The following is a 26,394-nucleotide window of genomic DNA, read 5'->3' on the forward strand; positions in this document are numbered from 1 at the left end:
GCCCATGTCTTTGCCATCTCCCTAACAAATGCAGAATGCAAGCCATAAGTTACTATTGCTTACTTAATTTCTTTTAGATCATTCATTCCTTTAGGCATCTATCTTCCTTTTTTTTGGATTCTTTTGGGCCTTTAGTACTTGATTCTTTGTCAGAGTAGATTACAGGGCAAGAAGCTAAAACCCTGGTTAAGTCATGTCTGAAGGCTACTGATAGTGTTAAATCCTGGCCTTGTACCTTTTTTCATGCTCATCAGTTCCAATAATTTCCTCAATCATTTCAAATCTTTTTTCTATTGTCTTTTGTAAAGCCTATATTTTGTAAAGCCTAGCCTGTATATATTTCTTGTAATTTCATTGAGTCACGCTAGTTCAGAATGGAGTATAATAGAGTGTTATTTATTTAGGGGTAGACCCACAGATTACAGTTCTCTGCATGGACGGGGAACAGGAACTGAATCACACTGCCAGAAGAGAGGCTGGACACGTGCTTTACCTCAGCATATACAGTATAAGAGGCCACGCCTAAGAGAGTGCATAACTTAAAGGCTACTGGCTGGAGGAATTTTTGCAGCAATTCTAGGCTACCTAAGTTCAAGGTCAGCCTGAAATCCGTGAGACTGTATTTCAGGGATTCAACAAAGCAAACAACAAAGAAAGAAACACATATTTCTTGATGTTTGTGAACAGTAATAACTAAGCTTCCATGAAGCTCGCTCCATTTTCCTGAAGTTAGATCACAAAAGTGGTGTTACTGCGTATTTCCTTTGTTCTGCAAAGTTTATGTTTTAAAACACTATATCTTCTCTCAGCCCTATTACAAATATGTACTGACTTGAATCAGAGATTTCTCCAACCTCAGAAGTTTAGGTTAAGAAGGTAGAAATGGGTCATAGGGCAGAATGTGAAGATGCAACTTTCCATAGCGTGATGTCTGATAGGATTGCTACCCAAATCTATATATGTTTCATTTAGCCAACCCATATTTTACATCCTGACATGTTTTCTCAACAAAGGCTGTAATACTTCTTCCTGAGAATTTCAGCGTTATTTATTGGTATTGAATATATAGATACTGACATCAAATTTATAGTCTAATAGTACTCAGGAGGAGCCATTAACAAATAGAGCATTAATGATTACTGTTGACACCAAGTAAGTTTTTTCTAATTAGTTTGTATGGAAATATTTATTTTAATAGTTAATACACACCAAGTACTATTCTAGATGTAGATTAGTAAAGACTGAATATATGTGCCCATTTATTTCCATCCCAATTATAGGTTGGGTTCTTTACTTTAGCCACCATGTGACCTTATTTTATTTCCTTTATGAGTATTTATATGAGTATATTTTCATTATCTGTTTTAATAAAAACATTTGCATGTTAATGATCCAATCTCTTCTGACTAGAAAATGAGTTCTGAGAGAGCAGGATTTTGTTTTCACAGTGAGTTTACAGTGATTTGGGAAATGTCTGTATAGTCAACTCATGGGTTAGTATAGACTCGATCCTACAGGGTCACCACACAAAGAGATGGTTTAATGATGAAGATGACAGTATAGTTACATCTATGGTGTCACCATGCAGACAACTGTGTCAAAGGGTTTGGTAGACACCTTGTATTTAAACAGGATGGAAGCACCTAAAATACAATGGGCCTTTGAATGAAGAGCAGTTGATCTGGAAGGAAAGGGGACAGAGTATTCAGAGGAAAAGGTATGAAGATTTCTATTTCATATTAAAATCAAACCCAGTATTAAATGAACACAGTGATGGAGGTCATCACCATGAAGTTTGAACACGAGGGAGATGATGCTAACAGATATTGAGTGAGCGCCTCTGTATGGAACTTGGACTTTATTCTTTCTGTGTTGTGGAGTTGTTGAAGAATCTCAACAGGAAACTGGTCCAATTGAAGTTGTATTAATTAGAATAACTGACTCTTAAAGGATTAATCAGGACAGCTGAGGCTAGAGGTAACAAGATGCTAGGAATCTGTTGGAACAACAGTATTATAAGATGCATCATTGTGATGGACTTTAATTCAGATTGGTCCTCCTTTTCCAAGACTTCAGACATGAAATAAGGCCAAATGCCACTTCTCAGGGAAGATCTCATCTTCCTACCAAGGGAGAGGAATTCAGACCAGTTGAGAAACTAAACCACGTAAGGAGGTAAAAGGTCAGGACAGTGGGAAGTGTTTAATTACTTAAGAATTTCACAAAATCAAAGAACTGATCAGAAAGATTCTGTGCAGCTTGAAAAATATGGTTTTTGACTGTAATCAGACAAGTGAGCTTGTCAAAAAATTGAATGGACAACAGTCATAAAAACACAAAAGAATACAAAGAAATAAATGTGTTCTCTGCATAAGAAACTCCCGTGCTAGTAAAGACCTTAACAAGAACAGAACTGGTTAAGGAGGAATGAACAGAATTTGGGGGGCTGGAGGGTTAACTACAAGTGCACATGATTTCCCATATCTGCTCCTTTCCATGTCTTCCCTGTGTTCCCTGGGCCGTCTCTCTGTCAAAGTCATCTTTACTGATTGGATCTTGTGTTCCCTCTGCACCCAGGGCTCAGGGTGCACTCACACGAAGCAGTGAACCTCTACTCATTTACAATCAAAGTATTGCAGCTAAATTAGACTAAGTCGTCAGTGACCTTTGCCATTGCTTTATTATTATTTTTCTGTCTGACAGAATAAAGATCTAAGAATGTTCAGAAGATGGGCTGGATGCGAATGAAAAGATACAGGCTGAGTGTGTCAAAGTTTCCATTAGGAAAACAGCAGGTTTCTTGCCAAATAGAAACAGAGAAAGAATGCTCACGGCATTTCACCCCTCCTACTCCCTGATGCTTCAGGCTGTTGCCAGTTCCCCACAAACGTGTGGAGTGTTAGAGATGAAACTCCACAACCACAGCAGGAAGAAGGCCCCAGAGTGAGCATGCTGTCAGGACCAAGGTTTAGTTTTCCATTTAGAATATGTCTCCTAAGCTTTGAACCTCCTGGATGCGTTTGTCCAGTGTGGAGAGAAACCCTTCCCGTCCAGGAAGGCACTGGATTTCCTCACTTCTGTGTTTTCTCTTGTCATTCGGGTACTTACAATGCCTTGTTCACCTGAGGAGCCCAATGTCATCCCCTAAAACTACTCTGGGTATCTTCCCTGTGCTCTGCAAAGCCTGGCTTAGGCCTTCCCTCTCCCCACTCCCTACTTGGGGTACCCTATTCAGATCTTGCAATGTACATTTCCTCTTTATGTTCTTGGGGCCGTTAAAGGAAGGTCCCAGCTGCACCAGCCTCACTACTTAGTATAGTTTCTCCCATCCTGAGAAAGACATTGGGTGTCTCCAGAGTCTAGCACAGTGTGGAAAACAGCCACTGACTAAATGCATCTGAGTAAAGAGATGCAAACATAGCCGACCTCTCCCTAGCAAGCAGTTCCACCTGACATGCCCCTGGCACGCACAGAAGTGTGACCCTTACAAAGAAGTCTTCACAGTTTGTCGCCCCCGTTGCTGTAATCCTACAACCTCCTACGCCATCCACCGATTAGTAAGTCACTGTAGTCACCTGTCAAGGTCATCTGGAAGGCAGATGTGTTCCTTGAACGGCTCAGTCCCAAGCCACAATACTGCTGTTCTTCCCCACAGGTCCCCCTGGGCGTGACATTTAGTTCAAGGCTACATAACTCAAAGTGAAGTAATGGTTTGGCTCTCACTCCCAAATTATCTGATCACTGTAGAGCAGACATTGCTGTCTGACCAAATTATCTATCTGGCTTGGCATACTGGAGTGATCAGCTTGATTGGAGAGATACCAAGTATCTGCTTTATATTGGCCTGAGTGGACTCTGATGGTGCGCCAAAAGCCACCCCACCCAGGGCTTCTCCATTCTTTGATACAAGTGATGAGTTATTTAAGTTTTGCAATTTTACTGGAAGATTTTACAGGAGTGGGGGACTCTTAGGAAACGAGACTTATTAGTGGGTCAGAAATTCCTTCCAAAAATGACCTGTGGATGGGTTTTGCCAGAGCAGCCATGACCACAAAGAAGGAAGAAGCAAACTCAACTGGCATGTAACCAACGTTCAAACCAGTTGTTTTCCAGTCCTCTCTTGTTTCCACTATTTGAGGAAAAAAATACAAAATAAGGATACTTTTGCTATTTAGAAAAGATGCTTTTCAGCATGTATGTCTGTGAAATCAAACCGCTGATGTTCAAGTACATAAGGTTCTTCTTGGTTTCTTAAAAAATTTACACTTCATGTATTCTTGATTCATGGTGGTGCATAAGATTGGGATGCAGGGTGAAACACGCTAATACATAATATATGCTTCCATGAAGGCTATTCCTAGTTCTGCTCGTAAAACAGACTACACAGAATTTTATTTGATTATGTTGAACAGCAAGGATAAGCTTAGTTTTTTATGGATCAATCTCTCTATTACCATGATCATTAGGGTGAGAACCCTGCCCAGCCCTGGAAGATGGCAGACTTTCTTTCATGTCACTTGAGGTACTTACAATGCCTTGTTTACCTGAGAAACTGAGCTTCATCCCTAAAGACGCTTGTCTGCAGACTTGACAATTTATAAGCTTAGGGAGAGGGTCCTGCTTTCTTGTGCTCCTGCCTCCTTCAGCAAATCCTGCCATCATCGAGCGCCACCACAGCCTACTGAGAGGATCAGCCTGAGTTTCTAAACTGTCACATCTGCAGTCAAAACCATGCCTTAGGATTCATAATCCCCAAAGCCATTGGCAGAAGGGATGGAAATCCCACAACAAGGGGCCTTGCAGATGACTGGCTCAGCACAGGGTCTACTGACAATGACCCTACGAGCAGGAAGGAATATGTTTACCTGCTATATAGATGCCTAGCTTTCTGTCTTCACCAGTTCTCATCCAGCCCAACTCAATACCATTTGGAAAATTAAATAAATGCTTCAAGTGAAAGTAGAAGATATTGGGATTTCTGTAGCCCTTGTGACATAGGTCAGTTCTTGTTTACATGGCTCCTCCAATCTTGCAGAATTGTGAAGTACCCTTTCATAAAGGTTTGCCTTGGCAATGGCTTCTATTCCTAGTTGTGGCATGAAAAGAGAGCAAACACCTCTTGGGCTCCATCCAGAATGCAGCAGGGTGGCTCTGGAGTTCACTTACCCCTCATCCGTCCCATCCACGTGTCACTCTGTTGAGCAAACTGTGCAGTAGTTAAGCATGTCTGGCTTTTTTTTTTACTACTTCTCCTGTTAGGTGGCTAACATCATAGTGGTTTTTTTAATTTTTTGCAGGCATGAAACCAGATTCAAGCAACGCATGCTAGAGCTGACAGACACAAACAACATTGCCTACTTATTCCTCTCAGCTGCCAACAGATGGCTGGAGGTCAGGACGGTATGTTCATTGTGTTCCAGACACTTGGTGGAATTAGCTTTCGGCCTAGAGTCAGTACCAGCCTCTATTGTCTGGACTTTCTGGTTTGTTTATGTTCCAAATGAAATTTAACTTGTCACAATGTTTTAGTCAGTCACAACAAAAGTAGCCACCAAAGCAAAAATCATTCTGTGTTCTTTATAGTCTCTGAACTACCCCAGTTAATGGGATGGTAAATATTTATATAATGTCAGGTTTTAAAAGAGAGAATTTGAAAAGTGACCACATATACTCATGTCTTTCACTGATCCAGATAGCCTGTAAGCAGTGGTGACTTTGTTTTAAGCCAATGGAGGGTTCTGTTAGTATAAAACATCAATGACTAAGTCATCTATTGCTGTCTTCCGTCCTACGTGACATGGAGAAACAAACCCAGACTTTGGCAGTGTATAGATGTCATATACCAGATTAATTTCTTTCACTCCCAGATCCCCCTGCATTTATAAAATAGGAATAAGAATGTACTTCATGGACATGTTACTAAAATAACACTGAAAATGACTTAATTTCCCCAGTGTGCTACTCTAGCTTGATCTATTGTTGTGTGATAAGATGTCCTGTCAAGACAACTTAGGGGAGAAAGGGGCTTATTCCAGCTTACAATTCCAGATTACTGCCCTTCATTTTGGGAAACTGAGACAGAAACTCCAAATATCCAGCCATATGGTAAGAGTAGAAATAAATACATGCATATAAGCTCACTCGCTTGCTGAAGTGTACCTTAGTTTCTCCACTATTACACAGTCCAGGACACCTGGATTGGTGCAGCCCACAGTGGCATAGACCTGTCCACCTCAGTTAACTTGCCATGTCTGTTTCCCCAAGCCTGCTCACACGGCTACCCAGTATAGACAATACCTCATTGAGACTCTGTCCTCCAGGGTAGACAATACCTTATTGAGACTCTGTTTCCCAGTGATCCCCAGTTGTATCAAGCTGACAATTGAAGCTAAGCGCCTTCTGTGTTGATTTGTTTCCCCAACAAGATACAGATTTTTAAAAAAAAAAAAACAAAAAAAAAAACAAAAACTCAACCACCAGAGTGGGCAGGTGATTACAGAAATTTTATGAGGTCAAAATGAAGGTGCCCAAGTTCAAGACTGATCTTAGAGTGGATTGCCGTGGATTGAGACAGAGTCTTAGACACCCTGTGTTTTTCACCTACTGTGATTTCTCATTGGTTGACAAAGACTCTTTACCCCTGTGTTAGTGATTGTAGAGAACTCACTGGGCAATAGAACACAATTGTGTTATACAAAATTTTGAAAGAAGCATTAGTTGTGGAAAACAACTAATAAACCATCTTTCCCGTGACTGTGAGGGTTGGAAAAATCAGGGCAGTGTGGCCTAGGACTTACAGACAACTGAAATTTAAGTAAACAGTTGCACAAAACCTATAATAAAGCCCAAATGTACTTACTGGGCCATCTAGAACAGCATTATTTAGACTAAGCTTCTATTTGTTTTCTTCTTTTTAAAAAATCCCCGTTTTTCTCTAAGGGGAAGTATCATGTCTGAACAGGAGAACTAGCCAACATGCACAATGAGTGAATTTTCAGAAGCTTAAGGAGATAATGACAGCAGCTGCCCGCGAATCTGGTTTTCCTTAGCTGGGAGATCAGGCGTGACGTTAGGGGTAAGTCCATTTGCCTTGGACTTGAGACGTCTGACTATGACTTCTGCCCTTCACACTTCCCCATGACAGGTTCACAGACAAGTGCAAGACAAGAATATTCATGCAAACCATATGTACAGTTCTTAGAGCCAAAATAAGACATTAGACCCAAGACTGCCAAGAAAGAGGGCAGGGCAAGACAGAAAAGAGAGCAGCAAAGCCCAAAATGGCTCCATCTGACCCATGATTTTTAACCCCCACATGAAAGAGCAATCAAACCTACCTGAGTATAAAGGAACTCAGTTTACCTGAAGGCTAAAGAAGTGATTACATCTTACAAAGGAGAGGATGCTTCTCCTCTTCATCCCGTAATTTCCTGACTCCTTAGTTAGACATTTTACAGAATATATTTGCTAATTTAACTCATCCTTGCATTTTGTATATCAAACAGCTTAAGAGTCACCAGACCACTTTCATAGTAGAATTCTACCTCAAATACTAATGCAGGGCTGGAGATGTTAAGAGCACTGGCTCCTCTTCCAGTAGACATTGTTGCCCCTACAAGTCTGCTCACAAGTGCCCACAACTCCTTTTCTAGGGAGTCTAATGCTCTCTTTTGGTCCTCAGGTACCAGGCATGCAAGTGACACAAAGAAAAACACAAAGATGAAACACCCTTACATAAAAAATAAAATAAAATAAAACAATTAAAAACTCTATCCTGTAGTTCAAGAGCATATTCCATGCAGGTGAATTGTTGAATAAATCAAGCAGACAAATTCTGTTGGGGAAAAATGGATTTCTCCTACTTGGCTTCTTACTGTTGGGCATCTGTGGTTGGATCCTCAACACTGTATCCACAATCTCAGCCTCACATAACTGGTTTTTCTGTCAGGAAAATGACCACTGAAGCTATGATCTTAGAGATTAAAGTGTACATTGTCCTCAGCCCCACAGCTAGACACACTTAGTTTCATAAATCCTTTGAGGATGGAAAAAAAGTAAGGAAAGCCTTTATCTGGCTCAGAAATCTGCATTGAGCTTGTCTGCACTGTTCACACAACCCTTCATGCCCCTCTTACTACCCAGTATCCAGGAAATTAACACAAATATCTGCTCCCCGTGAATATTCCCAAGGTCCTCAGAACAGACATAGCTAACACTGTGGGAAAAGGACCACTCCACTGGGCGTTAATTACTCAGGCAGCTTTTCCCAAAGTCTCCAGGAGGACTAGGAACCTTCATATAGAAAGGAGAAAGCTTGATTTCAGTGCTTCCCATGGCTCTCCCCCTTCCATTTCCGCTTCTCACTTATTTCTTCATCTTAGAGCCCCTCCTGCCACCCATTGCTGCTGGTGGAAAATCCCAGCAAGAAGGAGGGAAACCAGAGCAGATGGAGACGACTGATTTGGGAAAGGTCCCTGGGCTACATCCAGCTTTAAAATTCTGTCTAGTAAATTCCTGGTTCTTTTCTTTTCTGCTTTCTCCATTCATGTTGAATGGGAGTTAAGAAAACCTGACACTGAGGAGATGGATCAATAGATAAAGGATCAATAGATAAATGCCATCGCACACATCTAAAGGGCAGAGTTTGGACGCTAGGACCACAGGTGTGGGAATCTTCTGTCATCTCAGCACTAGAGAGGCAGAGAAGGGATCTCCAGACAAGTTAATTAGATTAGATGAGTTAGCAAGCTCTGGAGGACTCTGACTCAGCAAGCACTCTTGCCTACATACACACACACACACACACACACACACACACACACACACACACATATACACACATAGGTACATACATGCAAACACAAATACACACACATCACACACACTGCACAGACACATGAAAAGAAAAGAAGAAACAAGAAGAGTTAAGACCATCCAAGTTATTGTCTTTCCTTGGTTCTATGGTTTCTGTGTGGAAGATTTCATCTCGCCTACCGCATTCTCTTTCTATTTGCTTAGTTTGGGAGACGCATAAGCAAGGCTTTAACACATCCACAGGGGCTGAATCTAAGGGATAAAGTCACTTGACTGGCAGACTAATAGCTAGACTGTGGCCACCCTGCTTGCTTTGGCAGTGAAAGGCACTGTTTTCCTATCAGTGTTGAGTGAGTGGCCAGGGTTCTGTGTGTGTCCCCAGGGCCTGGCCTTTGAACATAGCGTAGGTCCTCCCTTCATCCCTCCATATTAAACAATTCCAGTTCTCTGGCGTCCGTGCTTCCCTTTGCAGAAATTGTGTAAGTCTATCTACAGCTTGGTTCCAAGGCTTTGTCATGCTGTGTGGTGGACGGCTAAAAGAAAATTCTCAGCAAGAAGCCAAAGCAAACAAACAACGCAAAAGTCAGTAGGCACGCCGTGCGAAAGTGCAAGTAGTTGGTTAGTCTATCTTCAGTCTGTTTGGAAGAGGAGCCGAGCTTTCTCCTGCCAGTTCCCGCGGAGATGGGCCTGCAATCACACTGCAATCTGAGTCCCTCATATCAGTTCCCTGTTCCTAAGTGCTGGAGAGAGACAAGGTCTAAGGACCTGCTTGGAGGAGAGCAGAACCTGCAGTTTCCAGCTGCTAGTGATTGCTTACAAATCTGTGTTGCAAAAATTCTAATTGATCTTATTAAATATAAACCTCGGGCAAGCTTTATTTGTTATAGCACAAACAAATCATCACCACAAGTCTGTTTTTACAGAGAATTACAGTTTTCATTATAAGCCTAAGTACAGGTCGGCACCATGGTCTCCCTGAAATCAGGCCAGAAGCTTCTCTCTGGGCAACAGGAATCAAGGGCTTCTATTCCAGGAACATTGGCTTTACACGATCAGGAGAGATTATTGTTCCAGAGTGACTGCAGAGCCAGCTCCATTGGTAAAAGCTTGCCTTAGAAACACAAGGACCTGAGTTCAGCCCCACACTCCATGCAGAACCCATTTAAGAAGACTGGCGTGGTGGTATACCCTTCTTATCTCAGCACTGAAGAGGTGGAGACAGGCAGATCCCAGGCTCCCTGGTCAGGCAGCATAGCCTACATGGTGAGCTCCAGAGTGAGTCTTAAAACAGTGGACAGCACCTGAGGAAGAGTCCCTGAGGCTGAGCTCAGGCTTCCATATGCACACACACACACACACACACACACACACACACACACGCATGTACCTGTGCACATGTGAACCAAACATCACACACACAAAATTACACAGATTATTTGGTGTGGTTGGGCTCTCCCTTGAGAATAGAATTCATGTGTTTATTTTATTTTTAAAACTTAAAAAGTTATGTGTGTGTGTGTGTGTGTGTGTGTGTGTGTGTGTGTGTGTACATGTGAATGAAGTGTTTACAGAGACCAGGAAAGGACTTAAGATCCCTGGAGCTAGAGTTATAAGTAGTTGTGAGTCACCATGTAGGAGCTAAGCATTGAGCTTGGGTCCTCTACAAGAACAACAAGTGCTCTTAGCCACTGAGCATCTCTCCGCCTCTTTGTGAGTCTTTTTAGAAAAGATGTCATATAATCTGTCCACATATCACATCGCATTGAAACTATGCATTTCACATAGAGTGCTCAAAGGGGGAAGCCTATCGCTGTAAGCGTTTTCAAAGTACCCGGGAACTTATTGGCATTTAACACATCTTAGAAGGGGTCAGACGTGACGGGCTCTGCACTCAGGCAGTTATCACGTCAAGCAAAGCTGGGAGGGGAGAACTGACCGGCTGGGATGCGGTAAGCTGTTAGTAATGGCTATGTCAGAAGCAGCAATAGAAGAAGAATTAGCTACTCGGTGATATTCATTGCCTCGAGAGGTCTGCTCTGTGTGAGTGCCTGTTACATTTTTTTTATATCTTAGGGCATGTTTTGACCTCTGGTATTCTACGATGTACACGGGTTTTTAAAGCTTACTTCAAACATTCAGAAATTATTCAGAACAAAAACAATCTCAATTCCCAGGGGTGGGGAAACATAACTATGACTTCATTTCTTTTAATGTTTTGGTGAATTAGGCATAGTTTCTGGTTTTTACAGAGAAATTTAGAGTCAAAGATATCTAAATTAGTTACCTGAGTTCACTAGGTACTAACTGGCAAAGCTAGCATTTGAGCGTTCGCTGATGTCAAGGCTGGACTCATGGTCAGCTCTGCAACAGAGGGGTGATGTCAAGGCTGGATTCATGGTTACGTCTGCAGCAGAGGGGAGTTTATAGCTGTTTGATACAGGTACGAGTGTGCACAGGGATCAGCTGGAGACACTTCCTTCTTTGATTTTAGCACAGTAAAGATTTCATTATTATTACGAAGCCTTATCATCCAGTGGTTAAATGTTGTATAGAGGAATTGGAGCTCTCTCTAGCCACAGAAGGAATTCCCCAATTGCCCATGACTTATGATAAGGAAGACACCAACATCTGAAAGTCTCCTGTGTCTAGAACAAGTGACACATGGGCTGAAAAAGGCAAAAAAAAATCCCTCAGGAAGTTAGGAAATGGCATTAGAAGGGGTGTGAGGAGATGGACAGATGTGATTTAGTTGAATTCAAGGCTGACCTTCATGAATTTACTTTTTGTAAGTTTTGCAAAAGGACTTAGCGTTGAGTCATAGAAAAGTCTGGAGCTTTAAGACGTGTGTACTTATAACTTATAAGCAAACCCAGCCCTTATTATCATCTCTCTACATGATCTGCAAATCTCATGTCCTAGACATAAACACAGTTGGCAAAATGTTCAGCTCCAGATCCCAACATGAACCAGAGAGACTCCTTTGTGCAAGGCTTCCTTCTGACACACAGGAGTCTATGGTAACCTTTACACAAGCGTACATGAAATTTAAGCTAGGAAATAGTTGTCTGTCAATAAAGCATGTGTATGAAAGATGGGGGGACTAAATATGACCCTGTTTGTGACAACAACCACAGCTTTTCTACAGGTAACCCATCTCTCCCCTGAGAGATACAGTTCCACCCTCGAGTCCGACCTCCATGTCGCAAGTCTTCCTGACCCCACCTCCACCGAGTCGTTCATCTGAAGCTTGAGCAGACACTCATGTGTGGTGTGTTTTCGCTGACTGGTCAATCTCTCTAAGGTGGCTGACATCCTTACTTTAACAGTGGGGGAGATCATCAGACTTTGTCACTTGTTTCCCCCATTTGCAGGACTACCTGGGAGCCTGCATTGTCCTCACGGCCTCCATTGCATCCATCAGCACTGGATCTTCCAATTCTGGACTGGTGGGCTTGGGCCTTCTGTACGCCCTCACGGTAGGTGCTGACAGAAATATCTTCCTTTCCATGCGATGCTGGAAGGACTGTCCACAGTAACTATCAACTCTCTTTCATGGACACTAGAAAGATTTGAAGTTTATAACATAACATTTGCAAACAATAGAAGGTATAAACCCAAAGCTAATGTTTTAGGGAAGCTTATATTAATATTTCTCCTTTTTATTTTAAAGTCTTTATTTAATTTTTAATTGTGTGTAGTGTGTGCCTGTGCATGTGTGCACACAGAGATGCAGGTGCTCACGGAGGCCAGAAGAGGATGTCAGAGCCCCCAGAGCTGGAGCTGCGAGACCAGCCAACATGAGTGCTATGGTTCAAACCCCCTCTGCAAAAGCATCATATGCTTTTAATTGCTGAGCCCATTCTCCTGCTGTGCCCTTTCTCTTTGGGGGTTTCTGTATATGTTCATGTGTGTCAGCAGGTTATGTATAAATGTGCTCACATGTGCCTGTGACCACGTTTGACCAGAAGCTGATGTCGAGTGCCTTCCTCCATCCTTACTTCTTGAGGAAAGGTCTCTCCCTGAACCTGGAGCTTGCTGATTTGACTAGACTTGCTGGCCAACAAGCCCCAGGAATTCTTTTGCCTCTGCTGCCCCAGTGCTGAAGTTGCAGACTCACACTATACCCAGCTTTATGTGGGTGCTGAGGAGCCAAATCCATGTCTTCATGCTTGTGTGGAAAGCTCTCTGCAGACTGAAGCGTTTCCCAGTCCCTTCGATTCCTTTCTGGCATCAATACTCGTTTCTAAAAACTTCTCAAATCCCACAGGCATCCGGTTCTTGGAGTTGTTTGAGATCTCTGTCTTCTGTTGTTTCCATCCCAATTGGGGCACTAAAAAGGGCATGAATATGAATGAGACATGCACATGAACGGAATCAGTTCTCCACTGTGGAGGGGAATCAGAGAGCAGTTCATGAAAGAGATGTGGGAGGCCTTTGAAGAACACACACCTCTACTGATGTCTCATGATACCCTCCCTGGTGTCTGCTGACCTGTAGTACTTAGGACCTGAACTGTCTAATGGACCCTGCATGGGTCATTCTGGTCAGATGTTCAGTGATCGTGAGAATTGCTTACTTACTTTAAATGTGACCACTTTTGTCGCCTGATACAGATAACCAATTATTTGAATTGGGTTGTGAGGAACTTGGCTGACCTGGAGGTCCAGATGGGCGCAGTGAAGAAAGTGAACAGTTTCTTGACTATGGAGTCTGAGAACTACGAAGGCACCATGGGTACTGTGCACATGACCACTCTGGGAACCTTACATTGGCTTTGCTTTGTCATTACCAAGTGACTCCCTTCTCTTCTGGGTTTACATTCCTCCCTTTCTTTCCTTCCTACTTTTGTTTACTTATTTATTTACTTATATATCCTTGAGTTTGGGGTTGTGAGACATGTTACAGATATGTAACCCAGGCTAGCCTTAAGCTCAAGATTCTCCTGACTCAGTCTTCTGAGAGCTGGCCACATACATGCATGCACATACTACACCACCTCTCATATTGATATTGCTTGATATCATCAGCTTAGAAGAAGCAAAAATTTAGTCTTAGGTACAAGGAGACTCTAAGTAGACATTATTCAATATTGTTTAGAAATAATTGTAAATGTGTTGGGGCCTTATTACATTGTATTCTCTTTCTTATAGCTTTGTTAACTTAGGTATCAAGAAACTTGAAAGTACTAAACAAGATTCTTAATTCTATTAGAGTAACTGCCAAGAAAGTTGATAGTGGACACAGTATGGTCTTTATTGGATGCAAATCTCAATAAAAATGCTTTTTTTCTGTCTAAGCCATTCAGTGGCTTTCTAGCTGGTAAAGCACACGGTCCCGGTTACAGCTGAGGCCACTGAGTGACTCTCGTCTCCTGCCCCGTCTATTTCTCACCACCCACCTCCTCAGACACAATAGCATGGTACATTTTGATTTCTTCTTTGTTCTTCTCTCACACTCATTTGGAATCACTCTCCTAAGATTCATCTCAAGAACTGCTTTTACTTCAAATCCCTTTGGATGCCCCAGATTTCCACCCTCTGTGCTCCCAGAATGCTTTGCTTTTACCTCCCCATGTGGATGTCCCCTTAGAACTGCAGATGCCAACTCCTTGTCTGCCTCCCAGGGATACAGAAAGCCATGTGTTTTATCTTCATTCAAATAACTGGCACTCTCACATTTGAAGCTTCAGGTGTTTGAGGATCCACTTACATGGACAGCAATTCACAAATGAACTCTCTTTACTTAGCCTGAATAACATTGAATGTGGGGAAGCTGAGGGGATGGGATGATGTTAACACCCACCCCCTCCTACAAGTTAAAACTGTACTGCACAAGAAAGACAGGAAAGTGGGAGGGAGCTAGATAGAAAAGTGCAGGGGTCACCAGGAGTGGAAGGCGGCCAAGCGAAAGTTACGGTGAGGAATGATCGCAACACATTGTGTATCTATGCAGACGTTCCAAAAACTAACCTTTAAAGAGAGAAAATAACTCAAAAATCTTCAAATTCTTGATCACCATTGTTCACGCTGAATGCAATTTAAATTAAAAAACTAAGCCACCATAGTTTGTTTCAGTATTACAAAGAATCTAGGGAAATTGTGTGTGTGTGTGTGTGTGTATGTGTGTGTGTGTGTGTGTGTGTGTGTGTGTGTGTGTATGCATTGTAAATGTTATTCCTGGAAATCATACATATATTTAAGTGTGCATTTCTTTCTCCCTCTGTCTCTGAACTACCGTTGTCTTTTCTGCTACTCCAGATCCCTCTCAAGTCCCAGAACACTGGCCACAGGAAGGCGAGATAAGGATTCATGATCTATGTGTCAGATATGAAAATAACCTGAAGCCAGTTCTGAAACACGTCAAGGCTTACATCAAACCTGGGCAGAAGGTATGGAAATCACTACCGTCTGATTATCTGCATAAATCTATGGTGGAGCCTCTAGCACCCCGTGAGCACCCACCATGGGTGTCCAGACCCAGACTCATGTTCCACATACACTGCATGGAAGAGGAGGGGAGAGAGGTGATCCAAGCAGGACACCAAATGCTCCCTACCTTATTCTGCCCTTCATTAACCCCTCATCAATATCAGAATGGTCAACAACAGCCATGCTGTTGAAAATTTCTGATTTCTGGCTTGGAGTTGTAGACATTGCCTCCATGACTTTTCCTTCCGTTCTAGATCTGCTCTGAAATGACTTTTAATTCCTATCTTTAAAAGAATATGCATGGGGAATTCTTATAAATCCATTCATTATAAATCCATGCTTATAAAACCATCTCTGCTCAGCTAAAATTGGGCACTTGTGTAAAGGTCCAGCTATAAATTGGTTTGAAATGAAGCCCTAAATGGGAAACAACACAGCCATACAGAGAAAAAAAATAGGAGGCAATCATTGCTTTAGTGAAGACTTTATTTTTATCATAATTCATGGTAAGAAGGAAATTGTGATGCAATTATTTGAGCAAGTTTATACTTTTTCCACGACACCTTGACTAAGTTAGAACTACCTCGATCTGTTTCACGCCTTGGTCTAAGTCTCGACTGCTCCTGCTTCTCCCAGGTGGGCATCTGCGGTCGTACCGGAAGTGGGAAGTCGTCCTTATCTCTGGCGTTCTTCAGAATGGTCGACATATTTGATGGTGAGTTGTGAACTAAGATTTTGTCGGCCAGGTGACCTTTGGTGGCTTAGTGTGTCTAGGTCTTGCCACCCAGACTGACAACCTGGACTCACTCAGTCCTCCAGACCGACAGAGTGGGAAGAGACACTGACTCCTGCTTTCCCATGAGACAGTGTCCTCTAGGCTTCACATGCACCACAGTGTGTGCACCTGCGCTTGTGCAACACACACATGCACACACACTAAAGGAATAAAATATTTTATAAATAATAGAGCCCAATCAATTTACCTAATTCTGCACAAATAGACAACGCATATTCATCAGTACTTCGTATCCTGCACCTGGGTCAAGGCAGGCATTCCCCGAAGACAACGAAAGAACATAGAACTGGGAAAATAAAATGATAATCCAAACAAAGACCTAGTGACAGCTGCCAATGGGTTGTAATGGACTTCCAGAACGAACACAGTCACCACACTGAACATCAACAGACGGTGGTGAAATTTTGAGAGGAACAGGGAGGGGAAGGTTGCTTTGTTCTCCCCCAGATTAAAAAAAAATGTCTTTCTCTGCTGAAGGAAAAGAAAGCACACAGAAATAAATAACCTGCACTTATAATTGAGTCGTGTGACTTTTATAACTGTGTTCTTAATGACACCGTTTAACGACGCTGAAATATTTTGTGTGTAAACAAATCTTGCTGCAAAATGCTAAATTCATGTCTACAATATCCAAATCTTTATTCTTTTGCTATAACAGCGGTGTAACATGAGGGGGCCGCCTTGTTGGGGTATCTGTCCCGCTCAGTACCCCACAGTTGGCAAGCCCCAAAGAAAAATCACACACAGAGTCTACATTAGGTTATAAACTGATTGGCCCATTGGGTCAGGCTTCTTATTAGTCCTTGTAACTTATATTAATCCATTATCATTATCTATGTTAGCCATAATGGCTCAGTACCTTTTCCAGCGGGGGCAGCTTACATGTTGCTTCTTCAGTGATCTGCGCAGGAGTGCCTGAGAGAGAGCTTCTGCTTCCAGAATACTCCCAGTCTCTTTGCTCCACCCCTACTTCCTGTCTGGCTTTCCTGCCTATACTGCCTGCCTGGCCAATCAGCGTTTTATTAAAATATGATTGACAGAATACAGATAATTCTCCCGCACCACAGCGGAGATCATTTAGTGTTAGAAAAGAATATGTCACATTATTTACTTTACTAAGTGGCTACAAACAGGTGAACACATAAGCCATCCTGATGAAAGGGACTCCAGCAGTGACCCTGACATTTAGCCCAGGAAATGATCCCTACTACTGTGTCCATTGACTATGGTGATAATTGGTATTTTTATTACACTTGATAACTTATATTATGTAATTTACAAAACAACTCTGTGAGAGGAAAGCTCAGTTTGTGAACAACCAAACTGAACTATAGCTGGGCATGGTGGTGCACGCCTTTGATTTCAGCCTTCAGGAGACAGAGGCAGGTGAATCTCTGTGAGTTTGAGTACAACTTGGTCTACATAGTGAGTTCTGGGACAGCAGGAGCTACATAATGGAGAGAAACTTTCTCAAAATATGCATATATAAGTATTTATTTACATATTGCACATTTACATATATTTACATATTACATATATGCATATATGCACATACACATATATGTGCACACACATATATATGAATCATAGAAGTCGGGGGGGAGGTTAAAATTCAGTGGCGTAGTAAACATTCACCAGCAGGTTAGTGATTTGTTCATTCCCTGGCAGGCAATGCCTTCAGCAGGGTCTGTGTTTCTGGGCAATTATACAGTTCAAAGACAGCTGATGGATTGCTTTCACTTAGCAAAACTGTGATTATGACCAAGCTTGTTTGGTTCGCCTGATTCTCTAGCATCTACAAAGGTGACCTTAGGCCCCCTGAGAACTGTAACTAGCATGAGACCCTTTCAGTAGCAGGCATTGGTTAATATGCTAATAGATGCTGTGTGTCCCTGAAAGAAACCAGTGATGCTCCTCTTCGCTTCTGCTTGAATAAAGTCCCTGCTGATTACTAAGTGGGCTGGAACCGCCATTCTGAGGTCATCATATTGTCTCATAAGGAACATTGTCTTTGTATGACAAGGATGAGGAAATTAACCTCAGGTAAAGGTCATGTAAAGAATGTGTAGCCTTGTAAGTCTACAGGCAGTATGGGCTACAGTTGGTAACTTTTGATCTCATGTCGGAATTCGCTTTCCTGTTCATAATGCCTAGTGATATTCCTTACAGCTGTGGGTGACAGGCCAAAGGCTTTGTCTTCAAGAAGTTTGTATGTATGGAGCTAGACAATAAAAATTAAATAAATACATACAGGACGTTTGATTCCAACAAACCCTATAAAACAAAATAAAAACAGGAAGGGAAGGCAAAGGCATTCTAGAAGAAACGGTATCCAAAGAAGAAAAGTCATTTTGGCTCTCATGGCCGAGTACTGAATAGTAACAGAACATTCCAGAACATTCCTTCGGGGAAAAATATGTCAGAAAGACAAATCTCCCCGGAAGTGTACATTTTGTTAGAGACAGATGTTTCTAATTCTTTAATGAGAAGTTTTATATTCTGTGTTTCAACCCAGAACTTGGAAAAAAATTTATTACTTCATTCATTGTGGAACTGCAACTGAGTCCAGGGCCTCATGGCCAGGCAAAGGTGGAAGAAAGAAGGGGAGGACAATTTTAATTATGAAATGAATGAAACTCTCTCTCAGAGTTTGCTAACATGTCTGTGGCATCTATCTTTCCGTGACAGGAAAGATAGTCATAGATGGGATAGATATCTCCAAACTGCCCCTGCACACACTGCGCTCTCGACTGTCCATCATTCTCCAGGACCCCATCCTGTTCAGCGGCTCTATCAGGTGAGGGTTCTAACCTGCCGACTTCAGCAAGATGAGAAAGTTGATCACGCCGCCCCATAACTGGAATAGGAGCACCCAGGTGTGCTAGCCTAGATGTGCGCTTTGAGCTCTCTCCCGTTCAATTCTATAAAGTCCATGGTGACTGGCAACGTTCTTGAGGTGTCCCACCCCATAGACACCTGTTTGGTTCCTGTGTGTCAGTCCTGGGCTCAGAGGATAATGTAGATGATCTCTACCTGCCTCCCTGCCTCTCACAACTTCTGCTCTCCTCTAAGATCACTTGGACAAAGTGGCTCCAGGGGTCTCTAGCCCTGGTTTGTCATTTCCCATAAATCAGCACAACGTAAAAAACAGCTGGAGGAATTTACTCCCCCAGTAGCTGCTTTTAATCCTCAGAAAATCCTTTGGGGTCATATTATCTCCACGTTACAAATGATTATGTTGAAACTCAAAGCTGCTGTGGCTTTCCCAAGTTCATATTCTGTCTAAGTGGTAGAATTGCCATCCAGCAGCAGACTGTCTGAGTCCAAGGCCTACCAAGACAACCACTGGATCATTGGGGTGGGTGCGGGAGGTATGGCTGTGTGTGTATGTGTGGCTTTTTTTGTTTTGCTTTGCTTTCGTCTTTCTCTCCTGACTCCCTTTCCTGTCACCACTTAATTACAAAGAAGTATTTGCTACCTCCATTCAAGAATTATTATTTATATTGAAGAAAAGCATGTATGAACTATTATTCATTATTCATCTATAAGATTTCTTTAATTAAAAGTCCTAGTGGTCTAACCTTAGACAAAGAACTTCTGGGTAACCAAGGAATACTGAGAGTTGGGTAGATAGTATTCCTTAGGGAATTAACTATCTAATATGAGGTGGTCATCCCTGAGAACATATGCGTGCAAGTAACATTATATGGACTGAGCAGGTTGTGTTTATGTTTTCCTATATATACCTATATGTACACACACGCACACACATATATATATGTATACATACATACAGACAGACAGACAATTATAGGAATATAGACCATGAATTTGAGAGACAGAAGGGGGATGTATGGGAAAGTTGGCAGGAGGAAAGAGAAAAGAAGAAATTATGTAATTACAATTTCATTTTAAAAATAAAAATAAAAATATTTTTAAAAAATTCTAGATGCATCAAGTTATTTAGCAGTATTATATCTACTTGTATCTCTGATATACTCCAAATCCTTTTAATGTATATTATATATTCCCATATAGACTTAAGTGTTTAACATCAGTTCTGTGGAATATTTACTAGACAGTATTTGGGTTATAGTAAGTATGATAAAGATCCAAGAAATAACATTGGTCATATTATATATGCAAATATGCCTACTGATGTCAAAAATGTTTGGGCTAACATTAAAGGTTGTTTCTACATTCATCACTAAAGCACGGATTTTAGGTTTGGTCTGAGCTGAGCTCTGTCCTGGTGTTGAATATGTTGTCTCGTTTATTATTGACTGATAAGCAGAGATCTTTCCTTACAGGTTCAACTTGGATCCAGAGTGCAAGTGCACAGACGACAGGCTGTGGGAGGCTCTGGAAATCGCCCAGCTGAAGAATATGGTGAAATCTCTGCCGGGAGGCCTAGGTACACTTTCCATTAATTAGTTACTTAGCACTAAACAACAGACTCCACATGCCTCTAACTTTTTGTTCAGTAGGACTGCCTAATTCTGGAGCCAATTTTCTTATCTAAAACAACTATTTATTTTTATATATGTGAACTTGTTTGTCTTTATGTGGATGCAACCAGCCCCCACAGAGGCCAGAAGAGGAGTCACAGGAGGTTATGAGCCATCATGTAGGTGCTGGGAAAAAAACATAGGTCCCTTGCTAGGGCAGACAGTGCTCTTAACTGCTGAGCCATGTCTCAGCCCTCATCTACTTTGGCTGTTTGTTTTAATAGAGTTACAAATAAATTTCCAGTTACAGTAGTACTGGAAATACCCTGATAAAAATGAACTCAACCCTCATCCACTGTGACAGTACAGATTAGTGGGGTGATATAACAGAAAGAGAAGAGGATTTGGGGTTGACATCTTTTATTTCTTCTCAAACCCTTCTACACATTAGCTAAATGTGATGTTGGACAAACCATTTGCTCTCCCTAGGCCACAGGTAGATAAATTCCACAGTCTCCTGGGAGAACTGGGTTAAATAATTCAGCAATTCCCAAGGTCTTCTGGTCTTTCAGATGTCCTAGCAGAATTTCTTGGCTTAGATGTTAGGACACAATTCTCCACATGTTGTCACAGATAAAATGAGCCAGCATTATCTTCTCTCTGACTCTCAGGATGCCATCTCTTCAACAACACACCAGGCCGGGCATGCACATGTCATGTTTCTCCTGATCCCTCTCAGCCCTCCAAAAGTTACTATTCTTAGTGAGTCTCTTGCTTATCCTGCCTCAGATGCCACTGTCACTGAAGGTGGAGAAAACTTCAGCGTCGGGCAGAGGCAGCTGTTCTGCTTGGCCAGGGCCTTCGTGCGAAAAAGCAGTATCCTCATCATGGACGAGGCCACGGCCTCCATTGACATGGCCACGGTAAGTTTACACCTCTGCTTTGAAAACCAATGTGTTGGAAATGCATTGGAAAAATTGTAGCGAGTTCTTCTAACTGGGTTCTGAATCCTCAGTTCTATCGTTGCAAATGACTCCCCAACCAACTCCTTGATCAACCGAAAGAAGTTTCTGTTATCAAGATTCACTTTTAATAATCCACACTAGGACTGGAGATTCATTGTTTAAAAAACAAACTCAACCTTCATCCACTGGGAGAATACAGATTAGCAGGATGATATAACACACAAAAAAGTTGGAGTTAGGATTGGGATATTCAATTTCTTCTTATATCCTACTACACATGGACTGAATGTAACCTTGGACAAGCAACTTGATCTCTTACCCTCTCTTAATTCATTTGAAATGAACTCAGACTGCTAAAACTATTGAGAAGAAATGAGAAATAAGGACCAGACACTTATTTGTATGCACACACACACACACACACACACACACACACACACACACCACAAACATGAGGTGGTGGACATTATGAAGTCACCATCTATATTATATACCATAGAAAGAGTCAATCAAGCAAACAAGCATGTCTTTAGCCCAAGCAATTGACCACATTTCTTTGTAGTGGAAATTTATCAATACATTTGCAATATGTAACTTTATAATTGTCTGAGTTTATTGTGCCAAGAAATGGATGGAGAAACAATCCATCTTACTGTATGTATGTACAGTAAAATCCATTTTACTGTATGACCCAGCAAACCCACTACTGGCTGTACATTCAAAGGACTCAGACTATAATAGACAGGTGTCTGCATGGCCTTGCTCCCCTCAACATTATTGTGTGTGTAGACAGACAGAGAAAAGGAATGTGGTGTTTAGAGATCAGGGGATGCCACACAGCTTTTGAGAAGGGGGTCACTCTGCCACTGTGACAGTGTGGTTGAAACTGGAGGGCACTGTGCTAATGATCCAGTCACAGGAAGACAAATCCTGCATGGCCTCCCTTATAGAGAATCTAAAATAAATCAACATCATGGAGACAGAGCAGAGATGTTGGTATGGAGCTTGTGGGGGACAAAGGGAAGGAAGGGAAGGGGAAACAGAGGCTGTTTAGCTGGAAGACCGTGGTGATGCACAGATTAATGGAGATGGGTTAAATTAAGATGTTAGAGTTAGTCAATAAGAAGCAAGAGCTAATGGGCCAAGCAGTGATTTAATTAATACAGTTTCTATGTGGTTATTTCGGGGCTAAGCTAGCAGGGTGGTCGGGAGGCACAAGCGGCCTCCTTCTCCACACTCGTCAGTACCAGATCCTTATTTTCTATACATCCCCAGGTGTCATATTCCAGGGTTCAGCGGATGAGAACAGTGTGCTGGAATAAGGAATAAGGGCACAGGTCATGGGAGCTCAGCTGCGGAACATAGACCTCTTTGGAGTAGACCATGATAGCTAAAGCCATCCGTTGGCTGCAACAATTTGAATTTGTTTAGATGAATAATGACTTGAATTAAGATTGGCCTTCCCCATGTGCTCATTTGTAAGGCTTATGTGTAAAGAACCTTTACATTCCCCACTCCATGTTGCTTTCTTACTGCTCACTTCAGACTGGGTGAAATTATCCCCAAATTAAACCATTTTAAGATTGCTAAGAACCAACCATATATGAAGGTGTTAATTTGACTCCTTCCCTCCTCCCTGCTCGCTACCCCAGTTTCCTAAGACAGAGCATCACTATGTAATGCTGGCTGGCCTGAAACTCACTATCATGCCCAAGTTGTTCTTAAGTTTGCAATCCTCCTGCCTCGGCCTCCTTAGAGCTAGGGTTACAAACAAACCACTACACCTGGATTCACATCTTTTTTTTTTCTTTTTTGCCTATTAAGACTAATCAAAGTACAGTTCCAAGTTACATGACATCACAATTAACATAGTATAAAACAACAAAATGGCCTATGGTTGGAAGTAACAGAAAACTGGTGTTACCAGCCAGGCTCAAGGACAACGGCTTTAGCACAGCGGAGAGCAGTTGAGGGAGTGAGACTAAGGACTCAAGCAGCACCAAGCAGTTGGAATGAGACGCGGGGGTAACGGGGTCTTCCTGTAGGAGTGAGGCAGACTCTTCACCCATAGAGCTTTTCAGACATAATGATAACCATAGTTTAGGATGTGAAGAGAAGTATTTTTGTCTTAAACATTCTGTATGGGTCAAAAATCCAAATGTCAGCATAGACTTCAGTTTCTCTTTGTTTGCTAAGTCAAAATTAGTGCCAGGGTAGGCTTTGCTTAGCTTCAGCCATAAGCGACTTGTGGTCAAATGGAAGCCAGCGCTTCCATGCTCCTGTGGTTCGTTTTCTCCTTTGAGTTCCCGGCAAATCTGTCAGTCAGATGGACTGCTGAGCTGTCCTTTTCAGTTAGCGTGGATCTCATCATGACGCTTTCAGACATAAATGCAACCACTGTCCTTCCTTCTCATTCTAGCCCACCTCCCACTGCCGTTACCTACCCCGCCCCCCACACACTTCCCCTTCCTCCAAGGTCTTCCCTTCTGCCCCAGCCCTTCAGATTCTCCTCTGGGGCTGCAGAGCTGCTCAGCAGTGACGAGCACGCCCTGCTCTAGCAGAGTACTCGGGTTAGGTTCCCAGATTCACATCCGCTCTAACTCTAACTCCTGTTTCAGGAAGTTTGGTGCCCTCTTCTGGCTTCTGTGGCTGCCTGCACACTCTTGGCATAAATGCATACACATAGTTTTAAATAACTTACTTTTTAAGAAAGATATCTTCCTCCCTTCTCACGATCCCCTTTCCGCTTAGGACTACTGACTCTCCTTGCATTTTGACGACATTTTCAAAACCCTGCCTGCTTCTAGTTATGCTTCCTCCTTAACACCACAGAAGCCTTGGAGTCGGCAAGCTTAGAAGGAACTGGGCGGTGGAGTATCAATCTTGGCATATAAGATGCCTTGGCGACAGAAAATAGGCTCCTGAAAATTAAAACTTTTCTTTTCCTTTCGGCAGGAGAACATTTTGCAGAAGGTGGTAATGACAGCCTTTGCGGACCGCACAGTCGTGACCATAGCTGTAAGTGGCAGGCGTGGGGTCTCTTCCCTCCTCTGTAGCTCGGGTTCCTAAGTTCCATCCCCAATTTAACTAATATTTATATACGCTTTCTCTATGTCTACTCATTTACCCGTTTTAAAGCAGAAGACAATGAGATGTCCATGGCATGGGGAGGCAATGTCCCTTCCTTAGGAAGCAGTGATTAGGTTGACACTTAGCCCCAGTTTGATAGCTTTCAAGGGCCTTAGTTTTCCAGCTCTCCCTTGTGTTTGGCAGGATCTTTGCTCTCACTGCAGCCCCCTGAAGACTGTTCTGGAAACGCTCGTCCATTCTCCCCTCGCTGACACTCTTCTCTCTATGGCTCTCTCCTCCAGCACCGCGTCTCTTCTATTGTGGACGCAGACCTTGTTTTAGTCTTTTCGGAGGGTATTTTAGTGGAGTGTGACACCGCTCCAAACTTGCTCGAACACAAGAATGGCCTTTTCTCTACTTTGGTGATGACCAACAAGTAGATCACCGTGCTCCTCCGAGTGCCTCGTTCTCTGGTAGATGTCTGAGCAGACTCGCCTGTGCCTGCGTAAGGCAGAGCTGAGGCTGCGACTGAAGGGGGTGCTGGGGGCGGGGGACTAACCATGGGGTGTGACCACACAGGTCAGCTCTCCCATGTGTTTGCATCGCGTGTGATACTGACAGGGGGCTAGCGTGCTTATGTTTACAAAGACAGCATTTATGAAGCGGGAAGCAGGTTTCCTTCTGGGCTAAGTTGATTTGAGTCTCTTTTCTAGTCCCCCTTAAAAATGCTTCGTGTATTACCTGCATTAAGTAATTAATTAAGTGAGGAACACTTGAGACTCTTGGGAGAAAGCCACCCTCTGAAGGGCATCTTTCTCAAGCTCCAGGAAGTGACTACCCTTGGGGCTCCCGTCGAAAGAAATGCCATTTTCTGGATAAGCTCTGTGGTTCCTCTGTCCTAAATGGGGGCTCATGGGTACATTCTCACCACAGTAAATGATCTAGGAGGCTAGAGAACCAGCTGATGTGAATACGGTTCAAGCATTGTCTCACTAGAGACATGTAGAGAAAATTCCCTGTTGTCCTTTCGTGAGTGCGAGGAGAGAGGATTGACAGACCCTTGCTACCCCAGGAGACCAAGTTTCATGCACCACATGAAGCATGGTGAGGGTGGTGCTGCTCAGTCCTGTGAAGTCTCTATCTTGAAGGTTACTTGATCATGACTTATATCTTTAAATGAAAAATTGCCTGGTTTTGTAAACCTGATTTCTAACTGTTTTTGTTAGAAAACATACTTTTCACTATGCACATCTTATTGTGGAGGTCACTAAACTCTCAGCATCCCCCGCACACCCAAAGGTCACAGGTTGAGGCATGGAAACCCATGCTACCCTAGTGGCTCCTCTTGATGACAGACCAGCACCCTTTCCATAGGCTCCTTGCAGAATGAGCGACATCTCTGCTAAGATTTCTCTCTCTGCCTAAAAGTTCCCCTGTAACCTTGGTTAACTACCACTGAAGCATTATAAAATCTCTTTAAAAATACATGTTATTCCAGCTTCTCAAAAGGAACCATGACATACCACATTTGTTCCTGGTATTTATTTATAGAAACGAGTTATTCCTTAATCTCCATTGGATTAATTTCTCTGGAACATTTTGAGATTTTCTTCAACACTAACTGATCCCACACTTTTTCAACAACAACAAGAAATTGTGTGAATCAATGGAGTAAACACAAATGATACTTATTTCTGCTGGCTAAGATTTTTCAATGTTCTTATAATTTTAGTAAACATTATTTTTGACTGTTATAGTAATGTTTATAAAACTGTCTTCATAGACACAAAAGCCAAATTCTTTTTTAAGCAACTCTGATATGGCTATTGAAGAAATACTATTTTTCTGAAGAGAAAATGCATGAAGAGCTATAA

The 26,394-nt window shown here is 42.4% G+C and overlaps 1 protein-coding gene across 8 annotated transcripts in view; it reads left to right on the top strand.

Moving 5' to 3' along the window:
• Abcc9 (ATP binding cassette subfamily C member 9) overlaps nucleotides 1–26,394 on the top strand; it is a 132,686-nt gene that overhangs the window by 101,884 nt on the left and 4,408 nt on the right. For 6 of the 8 annotated variants that reach the window (XM_087903972.1, XM_087903975.1, XM_087903976.1 and 3 more), the window contains 9 exons: nucleotides 5,298–5,400; nucleotides 12,186–12,290; nucleotides 13,428–13,548; nucleotides 15,072–15,202; nucleotides 15,879–15,957; nucleotides 18,727–18,835; nucleotides 20,349–20,452; nucleotides 21,276–21,409; nucleotides 24,407–24,469. In XM_087903972.1, coding sequence (XP_087760098.1) covers nucleotides 5,298–5,400; nucleotides 12,186–12,290; nucleotides 13,428–13,548; nucleotides 15,072–15,202; nucleotides 15,879–15,957; nucleotides 18,727–18,835; nucleotides 20,349–20,452; nucleotides 21,276–21,409; nucleotides 24,407–24,469 — 949 coding nt within the window. Of the gene's footprint in view, nucleotides 1–5,297; nucleotides 5,401–12,185; nucleotides 12,291–13,427; nucleotides 13,549–15,071; nucleotides 15,203–15,878; nucleotides 15,958–18,726; nucleotides 18,836–20,348; nucleotides 20,453–21,275; nucleotides 21,410–24,406; nucleotides 24,470–24,822; nucleotides 24,994–26,394 lie in introns of all 8 variants that reach the window. The other 2 variants (XM_087903977.1, XM_087903974.1) reach the window with 1 other exon arrangement.

The sequence above is a fragment of the Myodes glareolus genome, chromosome 3 (assembly GCF_982192425.1).
Source record: "Myodes glareolus chromosome 3, mMyoGla1.1, whole genome shotgun sequence".
NCBI lineage: Eukaryota > Metazoa > Chordata > Mammalia > Rodentia > Cricetidae > Myodes > Myodes glareolus.